The sequence below is a fragment of the Epinephelus fuscoguttatus genome, linkage group LG4, assembly GCF_011397635.1.
Source record: "Epinephelus fuscoguttatus linkage group LG4, E.fuscoguttatus.final_Chr_v1".
NCBI classification, from domain to species: Eukaryota; Metazoa; Chordata; class Actinopteri; order Perciformes; family Serranidae; genus Epinephelus; species Epinephelus fuscoguttatus.
The window spans coordinates 7,348,415-7,374,825 of record NC_064755.1 but is presented as its reverse complement, the minus strand read 5'-3'; the positions used below and the strand labels follow the sequence as shown (position 1 = coordinate 7,374,825).

The window sequence follows — 26,411 nt, the reverse complement described above, 5'->3', positions numbered from 1 at the left end:
CACACACACACACACACACACACATACACACACACACACACACACCTCTATTTACATTAAGAGTACTAATACTGCTTGAGTTGTTTTAAACTATTACTTTGTTTCCTCAATTTACAAACTTCTGCCCTAAAATTACTGAATTCCCTCAAACTAATAGTGTAATTTTATTAAATTTAAAATGACTTTACCAGCACATCATTTCTGTAGTTACTTAATACAAAATCACATTACTCAGTTTCCTTCCCTGCCACCATAAACATCTCTTGACTTATTCCTAGAAACCAAACCAGAGGTGAAGGGAACAATATCCAGGTTTTATACAGCTATATTTGTTATGGAAGACTTGCCACTCTAAATGATAAAGAAAAACTGGGAAAATGATTTTGCGACTGATGTATCAGATGATCAGAGGTCAAAAATACCAAAAAAGTATTCACTCTTTTTGTGTGAGAAGTGGCCCTTGTCGATTCAAGACTATGCTGGCTTCACAAGTCCTAGGTCGAGACTTTTTCCTGGGATTAGTCTGACCTGTGACAGATGCATGCAAGCATCTGTCAGTCTTTATCACACATGAAGGTCATGTCTCAACCTAACATAATTCTGGTCTTCTGTGGTTAAAATTTATTCAGAGATCGCAGGTCCAACACTTAAACTCCTTTCTTGGACTTTGCAGTGGACTATCAGAGGATCTTGCTCTGATAAAAGCACAGTTCACACAGCACGGCCTTCTCAGCCCTTCTGGCAAGTTCTGACATGAAATTTAGACCAGACATTGTTTTAGAGTCAATAAAACTACATAAAAAGGTTGTGTAATAAATTGGAATGACGCAAAAAAAAAAAAAAAAAAAAAGATTCACCATGCTGACTGAAATGTAGTTATCACTCGGTGGAGATGTTTTTCTTTGTAATGCCAGCTTCAAGAAAGTTTCTGTATGAAGAAAATAATGTCAGACAGTGTTAAGATGGGATTTTGGCCCACTCTTCCACACAGGCAGTCTTTAAATCTTGAAGATATCCGGGTCCTGTTGGTGACTGATTTTCAGTTCCTTTCACAGATGCTCTGCTGATTGACTGGGACATTCCAACAACTCTGTCTTCTTTCTCTGGAACCAACAGACAGTCTCTGCTGAAGTATGTTCTGGATCACTGTCCTGCTGGAAAGTCCACCTGCTTCCCATTCTCACTGTCCTGGTGGATGGCAACAGATTCTTTCAAGATATTCCTGCTGGATGGCTTAATTCATCCTCTCTTTGATAATTTGGAATCTACTGGTACCATGAAAACAGAAACAGACTACCTCCAAACTTCATGTCGTATTTCTAGGGTAAAAAAAGGGTAAATTTTTGCCTCCTTGGAACATACTGCGTTCTCCCAGTAATCTACAAGCAAGCAATGCCTCTCCACCAAGTGTTAAATACATGTCAGTCTGCGTGTTCACAGCGTTTTCCCTGTGTCATTCTATTATTCTATTATTGCAATTTTATGGACTGGAATGTTCTGATTTCCTTGACTGTGTAGTTTTATTGGTGATGAAAATGGAATTCCATTGTCCTGGTACTTGCAATAAACTTAATTAGAAAAACAACATTTCTGTTTAGACCTTTATCAGGTTAAGTCCTGATAAAGATTCCAATGTCTGGTCTGAATTTAATGAGAACAGCTGCACTGGAATTATGTTTAATGAAAAAACTGCTGATGTCTTAACTGCCTATTTCCCCCACTGTAATGTGGCTTTTCATTTTTTATGTGGAAAGTTTAACTATGCTTCTTACCTCATGAAAATGGGTATTTCTTAGACGATGCAAACTACACTGTGAACTGATGTTTTTGTTTTTTTCTCCCTTTCACATTAAACAACAGCAAAATTATATGAAAGCAACTATTTACATACTCTTGCACAACACGTGCATTTTTGCTAAAACGTTACAATTTAAAATATTTCGGTATACAAGCAACGCACCTCGTCAAGTGTGTGCATTTGAACTCTGCTTATGCCTCATTCAGCTGAGCAGAGTTCAAATGCACAAGCAACATTTTAGCAAAAATGCCCACTTGCCTAGTCGTATGCCAGAAGTACTGGCATACGACTGGGTAAGTAAGACTTGGATTATACTGCACGAGTTGCTAACCCCTACGACTTCAACTGCAAAAGAAATCATTATTATTATTGTTAATATATTTAGATTTTTTTTTCATACTTTAATTGCATTGTTGGAGGGAACCTGTGAGTTTTTCTTTTACTGCTATTACTGCTCTTGTAATTGTTGTTCATTTGACAATAAATAACCTTGATACCTTACATCCAATAGTAATAATACATCTAATCACTGGTAACCTATGATTGACTTCAGCAGTATTATCATGAGTGCTGGCGGCATTGGCTGTGGTGGTCTTGTGTGTGGGCACGTTTGTATGTATCCAATTGTGATTGGATACGCAGCAGGGCATGGAGTTGTTTCATCTGTTTCCTGTGTAACACTGCAGCTAATTCAATCATAAAGATGCAATCTGCTTGGGATTAGCTATGTTATGAGAGGAAGATGAAGATCACATTGAAACTGTGGAGATGATCGCTGAGAGTGAGTCTCTGTGCTCAAACCCACCTGGTACCTGCAGCACCTCCATCCTGTCTAACAGGGCAGGGGGAATGGTCGCCGTGGTGTTTGCAGTGGCAATAAAGAGCACTTGGGAGAGGTCAAAGGCCACGTTGAGGTAATGGTCTGTGAAGCTGTGGTTCTGCTCTGGGTCCAGAACCTGAGGGAACATGTAGAGACCATTTCAGTGTCTGTGTTTTTAATGTTTCATCAAACTTAAATTAATTTCATTCAATTAACTGGAAAGCTTTATTGGTTTACAGGACAAACAGAGGACAACAAACAAAAAGACTTGGTAAGGAAGCAAAACAAATGCTTATTAGCAATTTTAGCAGAGGTTAAGTGGCTGGTTAAACGTGCCATAGGTAATTTTCTGCTGCTAGGGATCTCTCAATCAAAACAATAACAACATGGAGCAATGCCATCATTGCAGTCATTTTCTCAGTTAGGATTCCTTCAGTGTTCACTGTTCTGGGGATTTTTACTGGGAGCCAAATTATCTGCACAGGTTTCTTGCTGTCTAAAACAAAGAGGCCCAGTGATTTGAAAAACACTGAATGAAGCAGTTTCACCTTTAAAGTCAGCGGGTTTTTTTTTTCTGACATTATTTGGCTCAACACAGACAGGCTGCTAACCTGCAAATGTTATCTTTTTTTATTTAGCAGGTGCTGAAACATCCTCAGAGATGTCTTCCCCTCCAAAACAAACAGAATAGATGATCTTAACCGGTAAAACGCTGAATAAAGCATGTTCATGTTAAAAATCAGTGTTGCAGAGGCTGGAGCCGAGCTACTGCTAACGCTTGCTTTGCTTGTTTTGGGTGACTAAAGTCCTTCATCTGGTTAAAAATCATGGTTTAAAACAAGCACGATCTAAAAAAATGTGTGTGGGAAAAAAAGTGTCTTTAAACTGGATAAAAACATCATTTTATAACAGCTTCTGGCAGACACCCACAACCCTGTCGCATGCACAAAGGGGATAGGACATCACTGACAGGCGACAGCGACCAAATCACACTGTTATTTGTCCTTGATTAAAATGACAAATTCCCTTGGATTTGAACATTGTGGGAAATATTTGGAATGATGTCAGTACACACCTCAACAAAATATACAACACTGGTCAAGCTGTTTTTAGGCATTTTGATGCATAAAAATTACATCCTATATCATTAAGTTGAGAGCTAGTAAAGGTTAAGAGGTACTAACAGGTTAAGGAACTAAAAAGCAATGAAGACATCTGACACTACTACACAGGCCATCTGAGAGAGAGAGAGAAACAAAGCTGACCTCCAGCAGTGCAGCTGCAGGGTCTCCTTGCAGGCTCTTCCCCAGCTTATCTACCTCGTCCAGGAGGAACACTGGATTATTGACGGCCACCGTCTTCAAACCATTGATGATGCGGCCCGGCATGCTCCCGACATATGTGCGCCTGGAGAAATGAGCAGGATTTGGAATGCTGACCGATTATGTAAATAAAGACAACAGAAAAGTGCAGAACTATGTGATGTTGAGGTGAACCTGATATCTACATTTGTTTATGTCGTGTCATGTTAGTATTGCACAGTCATGCTTTCATCGACTTGTTCTAGAGGTGTATGTCGCATTCCACGTCGCATTCCAGGAAATGAATGCAGACAAAAAGTTGTGCAAGTTTTAAGTGTTTCAGGCTAAAAGGATGAAAAGTGCAGTTTCTGGGGTTCAATAAAAGGATATAAAAGAAACTGTTTTTTTTTGTTGTTGAACAGATTGAATAATCAACCATGAAAGAACTTCAGATCTTTATCCCGTGCAATCCTGCTGTTGATATGCCAGACACATGTTTCTCATCTGGCTGAGAGAAGGTGTATTAACTGTGTCCTGTCCTTTAAAATGCCAGGATCAACCCCACAACCTGAGATGAACTGTGCGGCCCCACTCACCTCACTGCACACACACACACACACACACACACACACATGCAGAAGCAGTGGCTCCATAATGTCGCTTGCTAATCCAAACTATGACTACTAGTGCACACACACAACAGAGCGGCTGTGTTGTGTGTGGGCTGAGGCTGTTAACAGTCTGATCAAAGGCAAACTTTGGGACGTAACTACCGAACAAATGATTTTTTTAACTGACTCAGCTTACAAAACCTACACTCTAAGTGTGAACCAATCAATATACAAAGTTCATTATGATTTTGTTGTGTGTCCTGCTGTAAACTTAACTCGATGTACAATGTGAGACAAACAACACAGTAATCTTACATTTCCACAACTGATGTTCATGATTGGCCAATTAAAACTCATTCACTTTCATTGATTTAACTGTTTCTGACATAACTGACATAAAGGCCCTGAAAAATTTCCACATCACTAAAAAGGACGTGTGTCATCACAGAGGTATTGTTAAAGAAATACTCCACACCCCTCTCCACAACAGTGAATGTGTCCACTAGTAGAGATTTGGCAATAACCGTTCTACAGCTGGATCTATTCTTGACAAGCTATGTAGCAAATCAGGGCTGGAAACTTGTGTGATCACAAGATACTTAAGTGATCTCACAAATGCAGCTGCCTCGAGGGGTGACATGATTTGGGCAGACATGGAGGAGGAGAGGAGAGTTGAGCTGTAAATACCTGTAAAGCCTGTAACAATTGAAATTATTGTTCTCAGGAACCTTAAAGCTTCCTTCCATCATGATATTGTCTTAATTTCCCCCGTTAAAAGGGTTTTTTTTGGGGAGTTTTTCCTTTTCCGCTGTGAGGGTCCTAAGAACAGAGGGATGTCATATGCTGTAAAGCCCTGTGAGGCAAACTGTGATTTGTGATATTGGGTTTTATAAATAAAAATGATTGATTGAGTGATTAATTTTCAGAGTCATTATTGCCATAAAAATAACACAAATATTTCAATAAATCCTTGCTGGCCAATAAACTGCAGCGCCAGTCGGGAAGATTTAGAGGGCAACAGCGAGGCCGTGCACCCAGCAGCTTCAGCGTCAGGTGAGTGAGAGCCGGTTTGCCCTGACAGCTTGACAGCAGTTGTTAGACTTTACAGACTGTAGTGGTAAAAAGATTTGACAGTTACCACAGTAATTTGTGTCCAGTGTTCTAAAGTGGTCTATTCAATTTTATTGTCTGTTTGACTTGAAAAGTGTCCTCACTATGAAAGATGTTCAAAGTCGCCTTCTCTGTGCTGCAGGAGAGGGGCCCACTGAGGAAAGGGTCACAGATTTGTTTTACAGTGCTCAATTACTCACTGCTTAAGAACACAGACCACCTGCTGTAAAGGAAGTTTTTAAAAAGATGGATCACCTCTAATTCAAGTCCATAATACTGTATCTTTGAGCAATCTCAGGACATATGTACAGTCATGTGCTTATATGTGCTTGCCTCACCTCTACCTGTGTGGTTCCACACTGGGAACGCCCTACTCTGCTCCGTAACTCACCATCTACACTGTGGTCCTAAGACATTTGCTGTTCTAGACTCTCCAGTGGAGCTGTGATCTTATAAGCATACCTGTGTCCTCGGATGTCAGACTGGTCACAGACGCCTCCCAAAGCGATGCGGTGAAACTCTCTGCCAAGAGTCCTGGCAATGGAGCGTCCCACACTGGTCTTACCGACTCCTGGGGGCCCCACGAAGCAGAGGATGGGGCCCTAAAGACAAAGCAGCAGCATGAAATTAACAGATAAATTTGCAACACATTTAAGAAAGCCCAAACTTTTTGGCAACATCCACACTAGTATGTTTACTCTTAGAGTCAACAATGCTCAGGGGTTTTGGAACCCCTAAAACGGAGACCTTTGAAAATGCTGCTGACCCATTTCAGCATGAAATCGTCTGGACAGAGAGAACAGAGATTTTTGCTGATGGTAGCACAGACACCCACTTTGGTTCCTGACTGGGTCAGATCAGTCACAGCTTTTCAAGTTAAACCATGAGAGCGAGTCCTGCATACCTTTTGTGATTTTATCTTTCTTCTCTCTCATTGTCATGGCTTCCTCTGGCGATGGATAGTGCTCCTGGCCAATATTGCTCTAGTATGTTGCCATATTTGCTTTGCAACAATTCCCGATCTGTTTTCCACCACCTTGACTGCCTTATACTCATGACACTTTCAGAAACAATTCCAACTAGTCGTCTGTCTAAGCAAGGAAGTATCTGGTCTTACTTTTGATCATCTCCACAGTATTTTCTGTAATTAAGCGACCACCACAAAGTAGACAATCTGCTTCCTGTTTACCTGTCGATCATTTTTGTTTTAAAAAGCCATTTTAATGAAAACATATTAGTGTGGATGTGGCCTTTGTCTTTATATGCTTAATGAACTGAGCAATCTGTAAGAAGCACCTTTAGGGAAGTCTTCAGCTGTCTAACAGCCAAGTACTCCAGCACGCGTCTCTTCAGCTTGTCCATGGCATAGTGATCGTTGTCCAATAAAGTGCGAGCAGCTCGGATGTCCAGGCAATCTGAAGAGTGTGTGTGTGTGTTGGGTGGGGAGGATATGGATTTGATGGGTCCAAGAAATAAATATAAAATACTAAAATTAGTGAAGGTAAAGACGGTGAGATGGGAGCTGCAGAAACAGAGGGACCGTAATCTGAGAACATGAGGAGGAAGAGGAATTCAGTAGTATTCAGTTTTATTACATTGTTCCATGAAATATTAATTAAGATTTATTTGCAGGTTATGACCTCTGCAGACAAATGTATCCTGTCCTGAAATTGCGAAGTCTTCATTTATCTGAGGTTAGTTGTTACAAGGGCAGTCTGAGGTCAGCAGCAGAGACCGCAGTGAGCCTGATATTCTGACTTTGCGGCTGACCATAGCAAATATCTCTAAATCTCTAAATGTTACACTGTGTTCTCTGCTGGAGTAACATAATGGCCTTGGAATTTTGATGGAATTGACTCTGGGTTCATGTTTGGACGTGAGTGTTACAGGATGTGAGACTTCTTTATTTGAAGCAGCATTGACTGATTTGACAGTGGAGGGGGAGCATAACAAGCTGTAAACACAACACTCACCTTTTAGAGTAAGGACTGATGTGATAGCAAACAGTGGCCTGTGTACACACCCAGCAGATACAGAGCAATATGAGTTTCACTTGGATTTGAGTTTTTGACACACACAAATCTAATATTCACTCTCCTGTCAGCTCGAGTTTGCTCTCCACCAACTGCTCTGTAAAATATCTGTCTCTTTAGCTGCTAAATGCTACACTGTGTTCACCAGCTAGTTGCTAACTGTGTCTGTCTGCTATTTGTTGCTGAGCAGGGAGGTTAATCAGAGCATTAAAAACGAGCCTTGAGACTAATAACTTTGAAATATTATTATTACACAGTTATCCCCACATTTTTACAGTCACCACATGTCAAATATTGATTAGCATTAAAAACACGAGGCACTGACAATGCCATCATACCACCATGCTGTTACACGTCTTTTTACACTTGGAACTGTTTGGCCACAGTGCAAAGACATGGCTGTATGTTAGAGATCTCATACAGTATCTAAGACATTTTTGGCTTGTGGACCAGGACTCTGCTAAAGCCCGCTTTCAGCTTTGTTTACCTTTGGTGCTTTTGCTCCACGGCAACTCTACCATCAGATCCAAGTAGTTTCTGGTCAGGGCATACTCAGGCATGGACTGAGGCATCTTCTTCAGTCTGAATATAGATAAATGAGTTTAAATGCAAGACAGGTTAGACTGTGGACCAGGACTCAAAAGCAAAATACTGTATTAAACAAAGAAAGAGTGCTTTATATTTAGGACAAAACCCACATCAAGCCATTAAAAAACACCATGCTTCCTTCTTATAAAAGCCTATTTAAAATTAAATAAATTACTTCTAAAAGAGAGTCTAAAAGAGTGTCAGTAAGTGTCATCATTTCACCAAAAACATGTGCTTATTAGAACTGTGCAGTCAAAGGTAAAGGTTAACCAACAAAGCCACTGCAAATTAGGCATGTTTTAAACTGCGGCTTTCAAACACGTCAGAGATCATTTTAAACTGCTGCCTTTAAATCATTTCCAACATAATTGGGACAAAGTGACAGGGCTTATCAGGACAAAAGTTCACCTCTTGAGTTCTTTGAGGCAAACTCTAAGCGCAGCTTCAGGCATCTTGGCCCCATGGACCCTCCTCTCCAAGGCCGCAGTGTCATCACCATCCTCGTCTTCATCTTCCTCATCCAGGTTGAACTGCCGGCCTGGGAAAATTCCACCTTTGCGCACCGATAGCACCTAAACAGATGAGACACAGAGAGGTGAACAGGCATATAAATACAGACAGTGTTGAGAGGGAAAGGACAAATGAAAATGTTTGTTACCCTCTTCTCGTTGTCAGGATTTATTTTCCTGGTTTTCTGCAGCAGTATCAGTCCCTCTATCTGTCTGGTCAACATGGGCAGAGCCTTCTTAAATCGCTCCTCCAATGTAATTGCATCCAGGACCTTTACAGCACACATGGACATACAAAAATCTGATTTCAGAATACAATCACTTTAGAGGAAATTTTTACATTAAGCCTACTCTACTGTATGTAGTTTTTGACATTTTTTCTCATTGGCACCATCCAGTGGTAGCTAAGGAAAGACTGTGGCAGATATGCCAACTCACCCCTCCCCCTACAGACCTGGGGCCATAGTCACAAAGCTTTCTGGTAAAAGGAGTTGCTCCTGATGATGAAATTCTAGGAAATATTTTAAAATTGTGATGTTTTCTTAGAATTTCTCCTTAAAGTTAAGACTAATTCCTTGTAAAGACAAATGTTACTCACAGAGCATCTTAGACCTTAAAAGAGCTCCTAAGGTGAAAAATTGTCCGGAGTAAGGACGAGGACTTTTAAGAGGCTTAAGAGTTTCTTAAGAAGAGGAGAAAATGGTGGAAACACAAAGAGGTCGGAGAAATATTCTCCAAACTCTGGATGACAGTGAGTAAATAAAATGCTACACATTAGATCAACAAGTGATAATATCTGTTGCTGATGTCATAAGGGATACACACACATTTTCCACCTAATGCTATCACACCAGAAATAAAATGACATTTGGAAAACTGTAAAAATGCAACAGTGCAGCAGTGGTGACTTTGGTCTGTCTCAACTTTCCATCAACAGGGTGTCAACACCTTGCAGGCTCACAAAAGGGCATGTCTGTGACAACAAATCCCATCTGTCAAAGACTGCAACAGGGTCAACCACACCTCCTAAAAATTTCCATCCCTTTCTTGCTCAGAGTTGCTCTGAAAACTTTCCTAAATCACTCCTAATTTAAGACTCCTTAGTAAGGAGTCCTTACTAAGAATTTTCAGGCTGAGTTAGGAGCTCTCTGAGAGCACTCTCAGAATGAGTGACACTCAGGACCCTATTTAAGCAATCTATAGGTCATGGTCTAAACAGCATGGCAAATGTGTTTAGGGCATGTCCAACTAGTTTAACAGTATGTAATCCGGGTACAAGTTAAGGTGCAAGGAGAAAGGGGCTATATTTAGTCCCTTAATTAATCATAGGTGTGTTTTTGGCATAACATGAATTCAACCAGTCACAGTGTCACATCCAATTTCCTTTAAAGGGCCAGTGTGTAAAATGGGTTGAAAACAGTGACATCAGTGGCCAAATTCTAGATTGCAGGGCTCACTCGCTCACCCCTCCCGTCGGGTAAATGACGGTGGCCTCGTAGGGACAAAAAGCCTTGCGCACAAGTTTTTCAGGAGTAGGTCTATCTAGCGACGAGGTGAATGATTATTTAGAAATCTAAGCCATGCTATGATATTGTAATGAATCCCTCACGAGCAGGAGACCAGAGGATCGTTCGGGAAAAAGGCCAGTTTATTTGAGCACTCCAGAAACTCTGGTAACACTCCAGGGGATAAAAGACTCCGTCCCAAACTCTGACTCTTCTAGCGTAACAGACACACTTCATACACACATACTCGTTTACCATACCGACTGGGCACCCCCTCCCTCTCTGCTCCACTAATCTCCAGTCCGCACACTGACTGACAGCGTAGCCTGTAAACAGAGCTCAGCTGTTTATTTAGCCTAGCAATATCTCCGGACTATAGTAGCTGCAATGGACGACTTTGAACACGATTTTGAAGAGTTTCTTGTAGCAGACACAGACCCAGAGCCATACCTGTTTGAGCCAGAGCATACAGATGAGGAACTCCATGTGTTTGATGCTGAGCGGGCGAGAAGAGAGGCTGAATGCACAGAATGGGATTCGGTGCTACCATCGTTGGGGAGATATATTACCAGGAGGAAAAGCGCCGCAGAGAGTGCATCACAAGGAGTGAAGTTGTGTCTTCTTTTCCTCGCAGATGACGGTTTGGGTTCATTCTCTCCTGTTGCGTGGTAAGTGTGGTCCATTCGCAAACTTTATAACTAAAAAAACTTTTCACTACAATCTATTGACGAACTACTAACACTCTCTGCTGTTTTCTCCTCCTTCTTCCTTCCTTCCGCTGTCTTCGTTGGTTCATTTATACACGCGAAACGTGTTCTCTGGCTGGATGGATTGTCCGCTTGGTGTGCCGTACATACATGGTGGCGCAAGATGGCGACCTCTCTAAAGCAAGGCCCTTGCTATATATATATATATTAAAGCATAATTATAAGGCTACAAAAACCAAACGAATTTTATTTTATAGCCAGGGTTCAACGCTAAGGTTTTTTTTCACTTGCCCAGTCGGGCAAGTTGGTCAGAGATCTACTTGCCTGAAGTCAGTTTTTACTTGCCCTAAAAAAATTGTTTAATTTAAGTGGCTATCAATTAACAAAGACTGCAGTTATTTTTATGTTATGTAATCTTTATTCACACTGTATTTATTAATTAAAACAACATACGTCACGTATTGTAGCTTAATTCCTACACAAATATGACAGTGTCAGGGCTTAAAGTGAAAAATTTGTCAATCATTCTCCGTCTATAATTTTGCGCCCTACTTGAGCCATGCCCACCTCTATTTATTTTTCACTCCTCTCTCCAGTTCTGCTGTAATAACACCGGGTTTAATATATTTTGCTTCCATCTCTCTGCCCTGCTCTACTCGACTTCAACGCTACTTAGCTCTCTCTCTACTCTACCAGTAGACTACCACATCCACCTGTTGCACAAAACGCACAGTGTTTCCCCTAGGATGGAGTTGTAGCAGCGGAAGTGAAGCACACTGTCCATAACAATAACTTTGTCAGCTGACAAACTGCACCGGGCTCGGGGTCAGGTTTGGTCAGGAAAATGCAGCCAAGCCGCTCTAGCATGCTCACCTGTGTGTGTGGCGGAACTCCGCCGTGCACGATACAGAGAGCAGAGGAGAATTGTTAACGCGTGACCATGTAGAGACAGAAATGACACGATGACATAACACCATAAATAGTATAATGTTATGTTATTATATTGAGTGTCCATCGCGCAAAATAATATCAATGGGGGCTGTGGGCAGGACATTGTTACACAGCTGTGCCTATGACTTCAGGCAGAGAGACCACTGCATCAGAGCCGAAGGAGCACGTTTTAAAATACATTTATTTTATCAATTAGTTATTAACTTTTACTATTTTTAGCAACTTGCCCGATCGGGCAAGTGAGTTGTTAGTTTACATGCCCGACCTTGAGTTTTACTTGCCCTGGGCAATCGGGCAATCCTTACTGTTGAGCCCTGTATAGCAATTATACACTTCTATAAACATATTAATGGGTAGAATATTCAGATTCAGATTCAGATTGACAATAAACCATGCCAAATATTACACACTGGCCCTTTAAAAACTAGGTGTGCCTGCAGCAAGGGCTGTATTCACAAACATTCTGAGAAAACTCTCAGAGAGCTCCTAACCTAGCCTAAATGTTTTTAGTAAGGAGTCCTAGCCATCTTAGTATTGTGATAATTTTAATTCTGGGATTATAGTGTTAGGTGAGTATCCCTAATGACATCAACCATAAATATGATTCCTGCACAATCTAATCTGTAGCATTTCACTTGCTCACTGTCCTCCAGTGTCTGAAGAACATTTCTCCGCCCTCTTTGTCTTTCCGCCATTTTCTCCTCTGCTTAAGAAACTCTTAAGCCAGTTTCTCACTTTAGGAGCTCTACGATAACTTTTATCTTTACAAGGACCTAGTCTGAACTTTAAGAGGAAATTTTAAGAAAACGCCACAATTCTAAGAATTTTCTTAAAATTTCGTCACTAGGGGCAACTCTTTGTACAAAGAAGCTTTGTGTACACGGCCCCTGGATCACTGCTATTTACATGGTGGATTCGGCAAATTGGAGGAGCAAGTGGTTTTCTGCTGAGAGTAATGTCACTGCAGCAAATATCATGAGACATTTAAGCAGCAAAACTGACCACTGTAGTTATAAAGCTGACAGGAAAATTTCAACTTCTGACATAATCAGTGAAGTTACACTGCTCCTCTATTCCACGTTGAGAGTCCCTCTTAATGTGGAGTGGGACAGAAGCTCTACAGCCCTGCTCTGCTTTCTGCTATGTTCACATTTTAGTAAATATAATTAATATTTTCCTTATTAATGAACTCTCACTTCACCCAACAAACCCATATGCACGTTCCTCTATGTGTACAGGCCTTGTGAAACCTACTATGTAGGTGCATCTTACTACCTGAATAATGCACCCTTTAAATAGCATGGTAATACTGCACCATTCTGACTTTAGTTGGTGAATGGCGCAATCGCTTTCTGCTGCAAAAGCAAAGAGCAGTGACGATTAATTTGTCGAATATTTTCTCAATTTATTGATTAGTTGTTTGGTCCATAAAATTGCAAAAAAAAAAAAGGCGAAAACTGTCAATCAGTGTTTCCCAAAGCCCAATGTGAGGTCCTCAAATGTCTCTTTGTGTCCACAACCCAAAGACATTCAGTTTAAGCTAAAATCAGAACTTTTTGACTTTTTTCATCTTCAAACAATACTCAAATCATAAATCAATTACAATTTAATTGTTGACACAATTATCAATTATCAATCAATTAACTGTTAACAGCTCTAGCCAACGATGGGCCTGACCAAACATCATTTTAAGAACTATATACGCATGGGCGCAGAGATGGGTGCAAGTTCATTTGCTAAATTGCAGGACAGCGTTGATGCTGGTGGTGAAAATTAACAACTGTGTCAGTCTGAAACTAGCACTGATAGTTGTGCTGCATGCCGCTTTGCGCCAGGTGTAAAATGTGCTCCAAGTAACACATACACTGCACAGATTTTAACAACTGACTCATTTCTCTACAAAATAAATAAAAATATATCATGGGATCTGAATAATTTGAAAGATGCTTGAGACACCTGCTACATACATTTTTTTTTAAATAAATAGTTTGAAATTTGGTTGACCCAGCAGTTCACTTCACCTGTAGTTTCTCCTTGTTTGAGGTGCGGATCATGGAGGCTACCACATCAGGTAGTGTTTCCCTCGGCAGACTGTCCAACAGACGCCTGAACTTAGCCACCACTGGAACCGATATGTCCAACATACCTAACAACTACACACATGCACACGCGCGCACACACACACACACACACACACACACACACACACACACACAGTGGGATTAGATTTACTGACAAGAACAAGTTTCCAAGGGTATGCTGCTGTCATGATAAATCACCTTTTATTGCTTAATTTTATCTTCCATTTTGTTTTACTTCTTTTTGACATACTTTTTGTGTTTGTCTTTTTATACTGCCTTGTTTTTCTTTTAAATATTTTCTTAATGATTTTCTCTCACATGTAATACAAAGTGTATTACATGTGAGAGAAAATCAGCCTTGTTGTTAAAAGGTGCAATAAATTTGTCCCGCCTTGCTCAAGAAGACAAGACTAATGTTGCCTGTTTCTTGTAAAGTTTTGACGTTCATGTATAGACTTTTCCAGGAATACTGGTATAACTCTGGTATAATTTATGAAAACAAAGAGATACGATGAAGCCTTTTCATAAACTGATGAATGAGCTTGTAAATACTTTGAGTTATAGGCTTACCGGCTTCCATAACACACCTGCAGTCTGAAGGGCTTCTCACAACAAGATGAGATAAGAAAGAGCTTCATTCATTTGGAAAGAAATTCTGTACCCAAGATCCTCAAAAACATTCAGTACATACATACTATATATGCATACACAGAACTATAAATGGGGATGCACTGATTTGGTACAAATTATATTTTTACATTTAATTTCTTCCGGGTTAAAGTTTTTTTGAGAGGAGGTTTTACAGGAGCAGGTGACCCACGCCTGTTCAACCACACAGGTTATCACTTCTAATACCCCTTACCCAGTTCTTCCTCTATTGTTCTAAATAAAAAAACCAAACTCTAAGCACAAAATGAATACTAAATGAATGAAGCTTTAATGGTAATGGTTATATAGAACATCACTGGATGCAGACTACTCGGGGCCAACCTACGCCATGCTCTTGGAAGGCCATACCAAAACAAGAATGGGCAGATAAGAGCCAAGGACAAGTATGTGGCACAGAGACAGACAGCCTGCATCTCTCCCCCTTCACCTGACCCTTTGCTCCACATCACCCAAGGCATTCAGAGGATGTCCCTGTCCCAGTCAGGGATCCAACAACCCCCCTCCTGCCCTTCACCACAACCACCAAGGAGCCAAGGTCGACCCTCCCCACCACCACCACAATCACCACGGAGCCAGCGTCAACCCCCCCCCCTCCACCACGCTCACCAATCAAGGAGTTAGTTAAAGCTGCCACACAAAAGCTCAGTCAAATTGATGAACTCTTAAATAGTAGCCCTAGACGTCATCACTCAGGTGCCTGTCAGAGATGAGTCAGACCCCATGCCGCTTCCTTAAACATACCGGCAATCTTAAATAGCCGGTGGCATGGTCAAACACATCTTGAAATTGAAAAGCATCAGCCAGAGTCATCTCCAAGGTCTGTCATTCCTGTTTTGACTAGCATCAGGAAAAACAATGTGTACTGCGCACAGCTACTCTATCTAATCTTACTCCAGTTATGCGTCAGCCACAGACTGTGTCAGACAATGTTAGTACACTAAACTTAGCTTTATTAAATATCAGATCTCTGGCTGGCAAGTCACTATTAATTAATGATTTTATTATCAAGAGAAACCTTGATTTTATGTTTTTAACTGAAACTTGGTTAAATGAAAACAACAATGCAGCAGTACTTATTGAATCAGCCCCCCCAAACTTCCATTTTATCAGCTCAGTTAGAGAACTCAGGAAAGGAGGTGGAGTAGCCACTTTATTTAAGGATGGTTACCAGTGCAAACAGTTGTCATATGGGAAGTTTGAGTCTTTTGAATATGTTGCACTGCAGTTCAGCTCCTCCTGTCAAGCAGTATTAGTAACCATTTACAGGCCTCCAAAATATAGTGCACACTTTGTTGATGACTTTTCTAAACTATTGTCTGTTGTCTGTATTGATTTTGACTGTGCTGTTATAGTGGGTGATTTTAATTTTCATATTGATAATCCCAAAGATGGCAGTGCGAAAGAACTTTTCTACATCCTAGACAACTTTGAACTCTCCCAGCATGTAACAGAGCCAACACACAATAAGGGACATATTTTAGATCTAATTATCTCCGAAGGGCTCAACATTTCTGAGGTTGTGGTGACTGATGTTGCCTTTTCTGATCATTACTGTGTTTTCTTTAAAATGGCCATCTCCGTTGACACCAGTAAAAGTACAACAGGGGTAATCAGAAAACGCTATATCAATGAAAACACCTGTACACTATTCACCCAGGATTTTATACCCACACCAGCTCTGCCCTCAGTCTCTGTCAATGATCTGGTTCATAGTTTCAGCTCTAAAGCTATGAATATTATGGACAATATTGCCCCCATGAAGGTCAAAGTTGTCTCTGGTAAGAAAAAACCACCATGGAGGAACACCACACAGGTAAAAGCTCAAAAAAGAGAATGTAGAAAAGCAGAACGCAGGTGGCGAAAAACCAAACTCCAGGTTCATTATGACATCTATAAGGAAAGTCTGCACATCTATAGCTTGGAGCTAAAAAGGGCGCGGCAGTCCTTTTTCTCTGAGATTATCAACAAAAATAACAACAATGCACGGACTTTATTTACTGTTGTTGACAGACTGACAAACCCATCAGTGTCAGTCCCTCCTGAACTGCTATCCACCAAGGCATGCAATGACTTTGCTTCTTTTTTCACAGACAAGATTTTAAAGATAAGACAGACAGTCTGTAACTCCAACACAGTGGCTATTTCACCTGTGCCTCATAAGACTACTCCAGTTAATTTGGCACTTTTTCACCCATTAAATTATGCTACTTTGACAGACATAGTTAGAAACCTTAGGTCCACTACCTGCTGCCTTGACACTCTGCCTACAAGCTTTTTTAAAGATGTTTTTAACTGCATAGCATCAGATATACTACAGATAGTCAACTGTTCTCTTCAGTCAGACCTTTTTCCAGCGGCCCTGAAGACTGCAGTCATTAAACCTCTCTTAAAAAAGCCTAATCTGGATGCCTCAGTAATAAATAACTACAGGCCCATATCAAACATACCATTTTTAGGAAAGATCATTGAAAAGGTTGTTTTTCAGCAATTTAACACCTTCTTGGAGCAAAACAATATCTTTGATGCCTTTCAGTCTGGATTTCGAGCACATCACAGCACTGAGACTGCACTTGTAAAAGTTTTAAATGACATTCATCTGAGCAGTGATGCATCAAAGATTTCGGTTCTGGTATTACTGGACCTCAGTGCTGCATTCGACACAGTTGACCATAAGATACTGCTCAACAGACTAGAAAAGTTTGTGGGACTTTCTGGCACTGTGCTAAATTGGTTTAAATCTTATTTACAAGACAGGGATTTCTTTGTGTCACTTGGCAATTATGAATCTGTGCGAACAAAGATTACATGTGGAGTTCCTCAAGGGTCCATTCTTGGGCCTCTTCTGTTCAACATCTATATGCTCCCTCTTGCTCAGATTATGGAATATCATAACATCTCCTACCATACTTATGCAGATGACACACAACTTTACATAACAGTGTCACCAGATGACTACAGTCCCCTACATCTGCTAAATAAGTGCATTGACGAAATCAATACGTGGATGTGCCAGAATTTTCTACAACTAAACACAGAAAAAACTGAGATAGTTGTTTTGGCCCCAAAGAACAAAGATCAATAGTCAGTACTCACCTTGACGCCATGACACTAAAACCTACAAATCAAGCCAGAAATCTTGGTGTAGTTCTGGACTCAGACCTAAATTTCAATAGTCACATTAAGACAATTACTAAATCAGCCTACTACCACCTTAAAAACATAGCAAGAATAAAAGAATTTCTGTCTAAACCAGATACAGAAAAACTTGTTCATGCTTTCATTTTCAGCAGGCTGGACTATTGTAACAGTGTCTTCACAGGCCTGAGTAAAAAATCAATCAGACAACTGCAGCTCGTCCAGAACGCTGCTGCCAGAGTCCTCACCGACACCAAGAGAGTGGAGCACATTACACCAGTGCTTAAATCACTGCACTGGCTTCCTGTGTGTCAAAGGATAGACTTTAAAATCTTGTTACTTGTCTATAAAGCACTAAATGGTCTCGGGCCTAAATACATCTCTGATATACTTGTACGTTATGAAGCACCCAGACCCCTCAGATCATTTGGAACAGGTTTACTCAGAGTTCCCAGGATCAAAACCAAACAAGGTGAAGCAGCCTTTAGTTTCTATGCTCCCCGCCTGTGGAACAAACTTCCAGAATATCTGAGGTCGGCTGAAACTGTCAGCTCATTTAAATCAGGGCTTAAAACATTACTATTTACTGCAGCTTAGCAGTGAACTAGATATGTAACTTATTGTTAGGATAATCTGTAGCTATTGTTTTTATATTTGTCTGCTGTTGCTTTTGCTTTATGTTTGCTTTTTAAATACATTTTCTGCACTGTTTTTCTTGCTTTTAGCTTTTGTTTTTAATGATCTATTGTTCCTTTAATGTTTTATCTTAACATATTTCCCTTGTAAAGCACATTGAATTGCCTTGTGTATGAATGGTGCTATATAAATAAAATTGCCTTGCCTTGCCTTGCCTTGCCTAGAGAGGCAGAGCCCCCCCTCAGATCGTCCACCATGGGATCTTCTATTGAAACAAACATGTGTGGTAGTTAACAGATAGAGATAAATAATTTCTGGATCATAAATATGATTTTTGTCAATTAAAAAGACTTTTTTTTTTGTCAAGAAAGTGTTGCGTAGTTGATGTCACAGCGTTCTCTCTCGCTGAAGCTACGACGCTTGTGTGTTTCATACCGGGTTGCACTCACAGGAAAAACAGGTCTTGTTCTTTTGTGTCTTCTTAAAACACATCAGATAAGATAATGTTACATTTGTGCCTGGAACATAGCTATGTTCATCTTCTTTTTCCCTTCTGTGTTCTGCGACTGCTTCCTTCTTTTATGGATCTTTTTCTTCTCTCTTCCCTCTCCCTCTTAGGTTCCTTCTTTCTCTCCTCTTCTTCCTGATCTTTGTCTTTCTACTTGTCTTGGTGTAGGTGATGCATATTGTGTGAGACGAGATGTTGTTCACTGACTGGTTTCACACAAAACTCAACAGTGCTGCAACAAACCTATGATAAACTGCAACTTTTTTGACTTTCAAAATTAACTTTTCAATTGACAAACATCATTTGTGTATTTCATTGCATGATTTTAACGATATAAAAAAAATTATCTCTTGCTGTTGACTACAGTAAGGTTTTAGTAAAACGTGTTTTGGAAGCAGTAAGTATACAACTGGATCAGTGAGACTTATATTATACTGCAGGAGTTGTGTGAGTGTTTGTAAACATAAGTTTTAATATAATTTTGCTGTTGTTAAACATGGCCCCCCTTAATTCCAATTCATCACGAATTTTCTCTGATTTCAGATTCTTCGCTCACTGTGGATGCATGCAGGACATAACACAGAGTGAGCAACTGATATGCAAATGATCATTTTGCGGGTGAAGTTTTCTTTTTAATCAAGTATTCTGGGGAAATTTCCTCTGTTCTTGTTCTCTCTCTCTTTCATACACAAGATGAGGCGAGGGTAAAAGGACATAGGGATGTTGTATGCTGTAAAGCATTCTGAGGCAAATTGTGATTTGTGATATTGGGCTTTATAAATAAAACTGATTGAATTGATTGCAGGAATATACACACGCACCTGTACCGCAGCCTGGTAGAACTTCTGAGACAGCTCCCCCAGCTCTCCATCTTCTGCTGTGCCAGAAGGGGTCGTGTACTGCTCAAGTTTATCCAGCTGCTCCACCTGCAATGTTTAGAGAGGCACATATTGCAGTCACCCACATTAGTATTTGTGAAATACTTGGTGACAGGTGTTTTTGGCCCTATATTGCTGACAAGAAAGCAGTTATTAGTGATGATGCCCCAAACAGGAATGCGCCTTTGACAATGTTTCACTTTAAATCAGGAGATTAAAATCTGAGGACTCTTCCCCCGCATTCCTCCCGGGCCAGCCTCTCAGTGCTGGGACCGAGACATTCTGTCTACCCCAGCTGACAACTGAAGCCGTTGCGGTTCCCACCCTCCATGCTGAACCCTTCTAGTTAACATGCTGGGCCTCCAGCAAACTAATGTATCTAAAATCTAACACATCATCTGATGTTGTTTTCAGTCTTGCCCCACTAATTTTTTTTTAATTTTTTTTTTTTTAATTAAGATTTATTTTGGGCATTTTTGCCTTTAATGGACAGGATAGTGTAGTGTGAAAGGAGGAGAGAGAGAGAGGGGACGACTTGCAGGTAAAGGCCGCAGATTGTAACTGAACCTGGGCCACTGCAGCAAGGACGGAGCTCCTGTACATGGGGCGCCTGCTCTATCCAATAAGCCACCAACGCCCCTTGCCACACTAATTTTAAGATATCTGTGGGTTCTTTGAGACAAGACATTTCTACTAGTTTTAAAAAACCTTGGCAAGTGAAATTTTCCTGTTCTGTTAACAGATAATTTTGCTTATTTGAAGTAATATTTCCCGCATGTAATTGCTTTTTTTCCTTGTTTTTGTGTGGCTATATTGAGAAAGAAAATGCATTCACCACTTCTGTTAGGGCCTCAGGGATACACACAATGTGTTTTGGTAAGTAACACTAAATGTAAACATCTTTTTTTTTCTTTTTTCAAATCACAGGAACAATCCACAGGGCAAAATAAAGTACTGACTGACAGGGTTGGGCAATGAGGCCGTAAAATAATATGATATTTCAGGGTATTTTGTAATATATTCTTGACAATATGATAAAAAAGTAAAAAAAAATTCTATTATTAATTTAAGAACACATAATTGCAACAGAATAAGTGATATAGTTTTACATGTCAACCTAACAGTTTACCTTCAAATATTCAGTAAAAATTAAACAAAAATTATCTCTCATTTCCTTTGTTTGTAAACAACAACAGTAAGTCAAAGTGAGATTCAGCTTCCGTACACAATATTAATGATACAACAAAACAAAATCTACCAAAAGCAACACATTTAAACAGTTCTCAAATACAAAAAATGTACTCTGGGATCTATATATATAAATCAATAGGCAATTTCCTTCTCTTTTAGCAAAATCCTAAATCACTGAGTTGTTTTTTTTTCCACCTGGACCTTTATGCTCCGCCATTTCTCCTCTAACCATCACGCTGTAACCTGTGACAGAGTGCTATGCCACGGTAGCTATTGCACATTCACATAAATGTTTTTGTCGAGCTGCGAGCATCATGTAGGTTTACATTACCAAAGGCTGATGACAAAATCACTTGATGACAACAACTCCCATGTGCGCATGGCGAGAGAGGAGAGGGAGAGACGCTGTGCTGCTGCCAGAGGAGCCGCTGAATGAGTTCCCTCTGAGCGGTAACTCGATAAAAGGGTCTGAGAAGTTCTGTGCTGTTCAGAAAACATTCAGAACGCCCAGGCCTAACAGCACCATGGTTTATTCCAAACTACTGAAGCTGCTCTTCTTTTTGGAACCACTGCAGAGACTGTAATGATTTCACTTTAAGCCATGCTTGTTGTTGCCGCATGTAGCAGTATGACATCAATATGTCAACAAGGTGAAGAGAGTGGAAGTCGAAGAGTATCACAATATGACTTATTTATATCATATCAAAAATTACACCGGTATTATCATGAATGATGTGATATGGCACACCCCTAGTGTGATACTAGAAACAGTGGTCAGCTTTACTGACTTTCACTGGATGACTTGTATTAAAGGTCCCCTGTTAGGGTTTAGACCTCCAGTAGCTCATTATTCTATAAATGGGTCACAGTTTTGTTTATCTCATGTCCACAGGGCGGCTTTAAGTTAATCTTTAACTGTGAGACATTCTCACAATGATGGTGTTGTTGATCTTAAGTAGACTGATATTAAAGAATTTGTACCTCTGCGAGGACAAAGGGTCGCTCCTTAAGAAGACTTGATACACGAAAGCGGCACAATCCAGTGATGAGGAGGGTGTAGTGGGGCTTTGGCCAGTTGCTGCCCACCACCTGCACTGCTATTCCCGCTGTACCAATCCTACAGAGAGACAGAGAGAGAAAGAAAAAAGGAGTGAGACAAAAGAGAAGGGTGATGACAGACAACACACTCACTGGAGGAGAATCAAGGCCAATTTAACCTCTCCGGAGCTTCATCGTTGCATTATCTTACACTAAATGATAATCGACCATGATTACTTCAAGTCTGTTCAGATTCAATCTTCACACCTTGGATTTGGTCAGGACCTCTTGACCTGCTGTAGTATGTGGAAGTCTCCAGTCAATAACCACTAGAAGCCAAACTGTGCTGCTACATTGTGTGCTGAACCCAGTGAACTTTGAAAAATAATTAAACTGTGCTGTTATTCGCAGTGACACAGAATGATTCATGTGATTTTTCATAGACAAAATGTAGCCACAAAACTTCTTCCTGTTTTTTCACAGTGTCATCTAAACTTTTCTTCTGTGTCTTTATTTCTCCTCAGTGTCAAGTGAGGCAGTTGCTAAAAAGACTTCCAGGAAAACAAGCTGGACTGACAGTCCTTTGGTCATTTAGGAGACACTTTGTCAAAACATGCAGTGTGGGGGCTTCAAGGACTTAAGAAAGACAAGATTGGTCAAACCACTTTTCACACACACAGTTTACTGACAGAAAATCAGGAAAACTTTTAGTGCGACAGCTCCAATTGTTTAACAGCTGAGTGACTTAAATTCAAACTGTCAGTGTGCGTGACAGTGTGCAGTGCGGCGGGACATTGTACAACTTACAGTTATGTAGTTATGTATCAATACACCGATTAAAAGTTTTGCCGATGTTGCCTGACTAATCCACCCCCCTCCACACACACACACAAAATATGTATCTGATTATGGACTAGTGGTGGGGAGGACACAAATTCCCGGATTTAATGTGAAGTTAAGTGGCGGCCACCACAGAGAAGATGACGACAGTTGTGTGTGGATGGTGGTTGATTTGAGAAGCCTTCTGAAGGTGCTGTGGCTCTGAATCAAAGGCACATGTTCTGTCCTAAGGGAGAAGTGTATTGAATAACCAGCATTTAATCCCTCTTTTCCCCCAGTATCCATGCGCCATTACTGTGGTCTACCACACCAACACAAGAGACTTCAGATTGTCTTCTTTCTTATTATTTAAAAATTCATCTGCTGCATCCTGGACTCTTTAATCCATGTGAACTATAGCAGTGGGAGACCACAGAACAGAGCTAAGATGCCAAGTTGACACAAAGCTAGCACAGTTTTCTTGCAGTAACTGTGGCTGAAAGAGAGACAAACCATCTAGAGACAAACAACTGCCATTTAGTAACCAGCCCGACCTGGAAGACTGCTGGTGAAAGGTTAAAGTCCACCTCTCTGTGCCTGGCTGCAGGCCCACTGCTAAACTGTGGACGTTTCTAGAACAAATCACACATTGCTACTTCTGTCAACAAATATGAACTATGCATAACAAAAAAGTACCAATTAGACTAAATAATGTGACATACAAGGTGGTCCTTGTGGAGAGTCATGTGATTAGCATTACATACTCTGCCAGGCCTGTGAAACTCCAGCAAAAGACCTAACATGATATAACAACATGTAATTTGAATTAGGTGCTGGTCCGTGTCCACACTGACACTTGTGTTTGGTAAAGATGGGAAACACCAGAGGCCCGTGGCTGCGGTATTATCATCATACTTGGGTCACGAAGCAATATTATTGCGATTTTAAACCTGTTGTGATTTTTGCGATTTATGACCTTTTGTTAACTGCAAATTATCTCCCAAAAGGAGAACTTTGTCAACATCTGCTTTATCTAATAAGATAAAGTTTTAGGTATTCACTTAAATCATTTTTATTGCAGCAAATTTTTATCAAATGGATGGAAGAAATCGATTATTGTAGTGTAGGCTACCAAAAGTTTAATTTGTATTTGTATCATCAAAAAGTGAAATAACAAAAAATGTACACTTGGAGTCCAAGAATCAATACTATATTGCCGCGCATAAATTGAAATACTATGCTGTGTCAATTTTTTCCCCTACCCTTGGTGTCTGGGATTGCAGGAGGCCCAAAATAAGCAAAAGTAAGCGAGTAGGTGAAAGTGTTAAGGTTATGTGACAACATGGGGAAGGATATCGTGTTATGCTCATGACCACACCTACAGAACAGAAGAACAAAAATCTATTCATAATGAATTCAGCAGGGCATGCTGTTAGCATTTGGTCATGTATGTCTAGAGTCTACTAAGAATAATCAAATGCTATCTTTTTGCCTTTAGAGCAGTTTTTAGAGGGCCGAAACAGTAACAATATTTTGTTCTCACAAGAAGTCTGGAGATTTAATATTTTTGCGAGCAAAACTGTTTCATCTTCTTCCATATCCTATAATGATGTCCCGATCCCTGAGGTTTGTCCAGTGACTATCTGGAGGGGTCCTGACCCTCAGGTTGAACATCTTGTTCAGTCAGCTGGTACAGTATGTCTCACCACCAAAACAACATCAACACGGTGTCAAACTCAGGAAATGACTCCACTGTCGGCATGTAACTAAATATGTATTACTTATGCAATGTTGGTAGGTCGTCGGTGTCATGCTCTGGGTCTCTGGTGTTGGGAATCACTCCTATGATTGTGCTTTTCAGAGAAGTCCCCCTCAAAAGCCGCTGGCTGACCAGCTGCATGTTCCGTGGAGAGTCCACGCTGAACCTGACGGTGGAGCCCGGGAGGAGCACCCCTTCATGGGACAGCAGCAGCGGGAGACGGCTCGGGATCTGAATTCCGCCGCTGGAGGCCATTGTCCGATATTTTCAGAAGACAGGTCACTGTCTGTCACACAACTCTTGCAAACAAATACGCACTTCTCTCACTGTCAAATGGTCCAGGCAAGGGGAAACATAAGACTTCCGATTAGTACTTTCAAAATAAAATTCTCATTGACGACCGAACAAATATTTAACTGCAAGTGCAAAAATAAACAAAGCACGTGTTTAAAGATAATAATTCTGAAATTAAAACGCGGTTTTCAAACTCATTTTTGAACCATTCTTTGCCGTGAAATCGCTAATTTAGGATTTTTTTTTCCGTTCTACTCGACTTCTTCCTCAACTTCCTGTATTCTGTGGATTGGCTACGGTAAGTAAAAAGGGACAAATTATAAGGTATTGCATGTTAACGTTGACCTGTTTCCTGTGATGCAAAGTGACCCAGTATGACCCAGTACACTTACTGACATACTTTGTAATCTCATCATATTCCTGGCCAAGTTTTATATTCATAAGTGTAAGATGTTGAAAATCAAACCTTCCTTTTGCACCTTTAAAAAGGAGTCCTACATTAAAACACTGTCCACCTCTTGCAATAGAAAAGCTATGAAAACGCTGAAGCTGTGCTCCAAATTTAATGTACTGTTATACTGTTTAATATATATTTTTTTAATATTCTGTGCACCATTTTTATTTCATATTTGTGTTTGTAACCCCTGGCGTTGTATATCTGCTTGTTTCTTTATTTTCTTATTACTACTGGTGTTTCAAAACATATTTGTGTACATGATGCTGATGTTGAACAAATAAAGTTTATTGGAAAAAAAACTTACTGACATACTGAATGATATAAAAAAAATTACAATGTAATACTACTTATACTCCTCCATATTTTATAAGGAATTACTACTGTTTTTATGTCACTATATTTATTTATTTATTTATTTATTTATTTGACAGCTATTGTTATTTGCTACCTTGCATATTGACACATCTATCTATCTATCATATGTACATATATATGTGTATATATATATATATATATATATATATATATACAGTACAGGTCAAAAGTTTGGACACACCTTCTCATTCAATGCGTTTTCTTTATTTTCATGACTATTTACATTGTAGATTCTCACTGAAGGCATCAAAACTATGAACACATGTGGAGTTATGTACTTAACAAAAAAAGGTGAAATAACTGAAAACATGTTTTATATTCTAGTTTCTTCAAAATAGCCACCCTTTGCTCTGATTACTGCTTTGCACACTCTTGGCATTCTCTCCATGAGCTTCAAGAGGTAGTCACCTGAAATGGTTTTCCAACAGTCTTGAAGGAGTTCCCAGATGTGTTTAGCACTTGTTGGCCCCTTTGCCTTCACTCTGCGGTCCAGCTCACCCCAAACCATCTCGATTGGGTTCAGGTCCGGTGACTGTGGAGGCCAGGTCATCTGCCGCAGCACTCCATCACTCTCCTTCTTGGTCAAATAGCCCTTACACAGCCTGGAGGTGTGTTTGGGGTCATTGTCCTGTTGAAAA

At 40.2% G+C, this 26,411-nt stretch overlaps 1 protein-coding gene across 2 annotated transcripts in view; it reads right to left on the bottom strand.

Annotated features, from left to right (window-relative positions):
• Positions 1-25,200, bottom strand: part of lonp2 (lon peptidase 2, peroxisomal) — a 36,495-nt gene extending 11,295 nt beyond the window's left edge. The window contains exons 1-11 of one of the 2 annotated variants that reach the window (XM_049574722.1): positions 24,670-25,200; positions 22,013-22,148; positions 19,784-19,888; positions 13,955-14,086; positions 8,920-9,042; positions 8,670-8,833; positions 8,161-8,255; positions 6,937-7,055; positions 6,103-6,242; positions 3,884-4,025; positions 2,604-2,754 (exon numbers count right to left, since the gene is read on the bottom strand). In XM_049574722.1, coding sequence (XP_049430679.1) covers positions 2,604-2,754; positions 3,884-4,025; positions 6,103-6,242; positions 6,937-7,055; positions 8,161-8,255; positions 8,670-8,833; positions 8,920-9,042; positions 13,955-14,086; positions 19,784-19,888; positions 22,013-22,148; positions 24,670-24,902 — 1,540 coding nt within the window. In that variant the 5' untranslated portion in view covers positions 24,903-25,200. Of the gene's footprint in view, positions 1-2,603; positions 2,755-3,883; positions 4,026-6,102; positions 6,243-6,936; positions 7,056-8,160; positions 8,256-8,669; positions 8,834-8,919; positions 9,043-13,954; positions 14,087-19,783; positions 19,889-22,012; positions 22,149-22,336; positions 22,536-24,669 lie in introns of those variants that run through there. The other variant, XM_049574723.1, reaches the window with a different exon arrangement.
• Between the last annotated feature and the right edge of the window lie 1,211 nt (positions 25,201-26,411).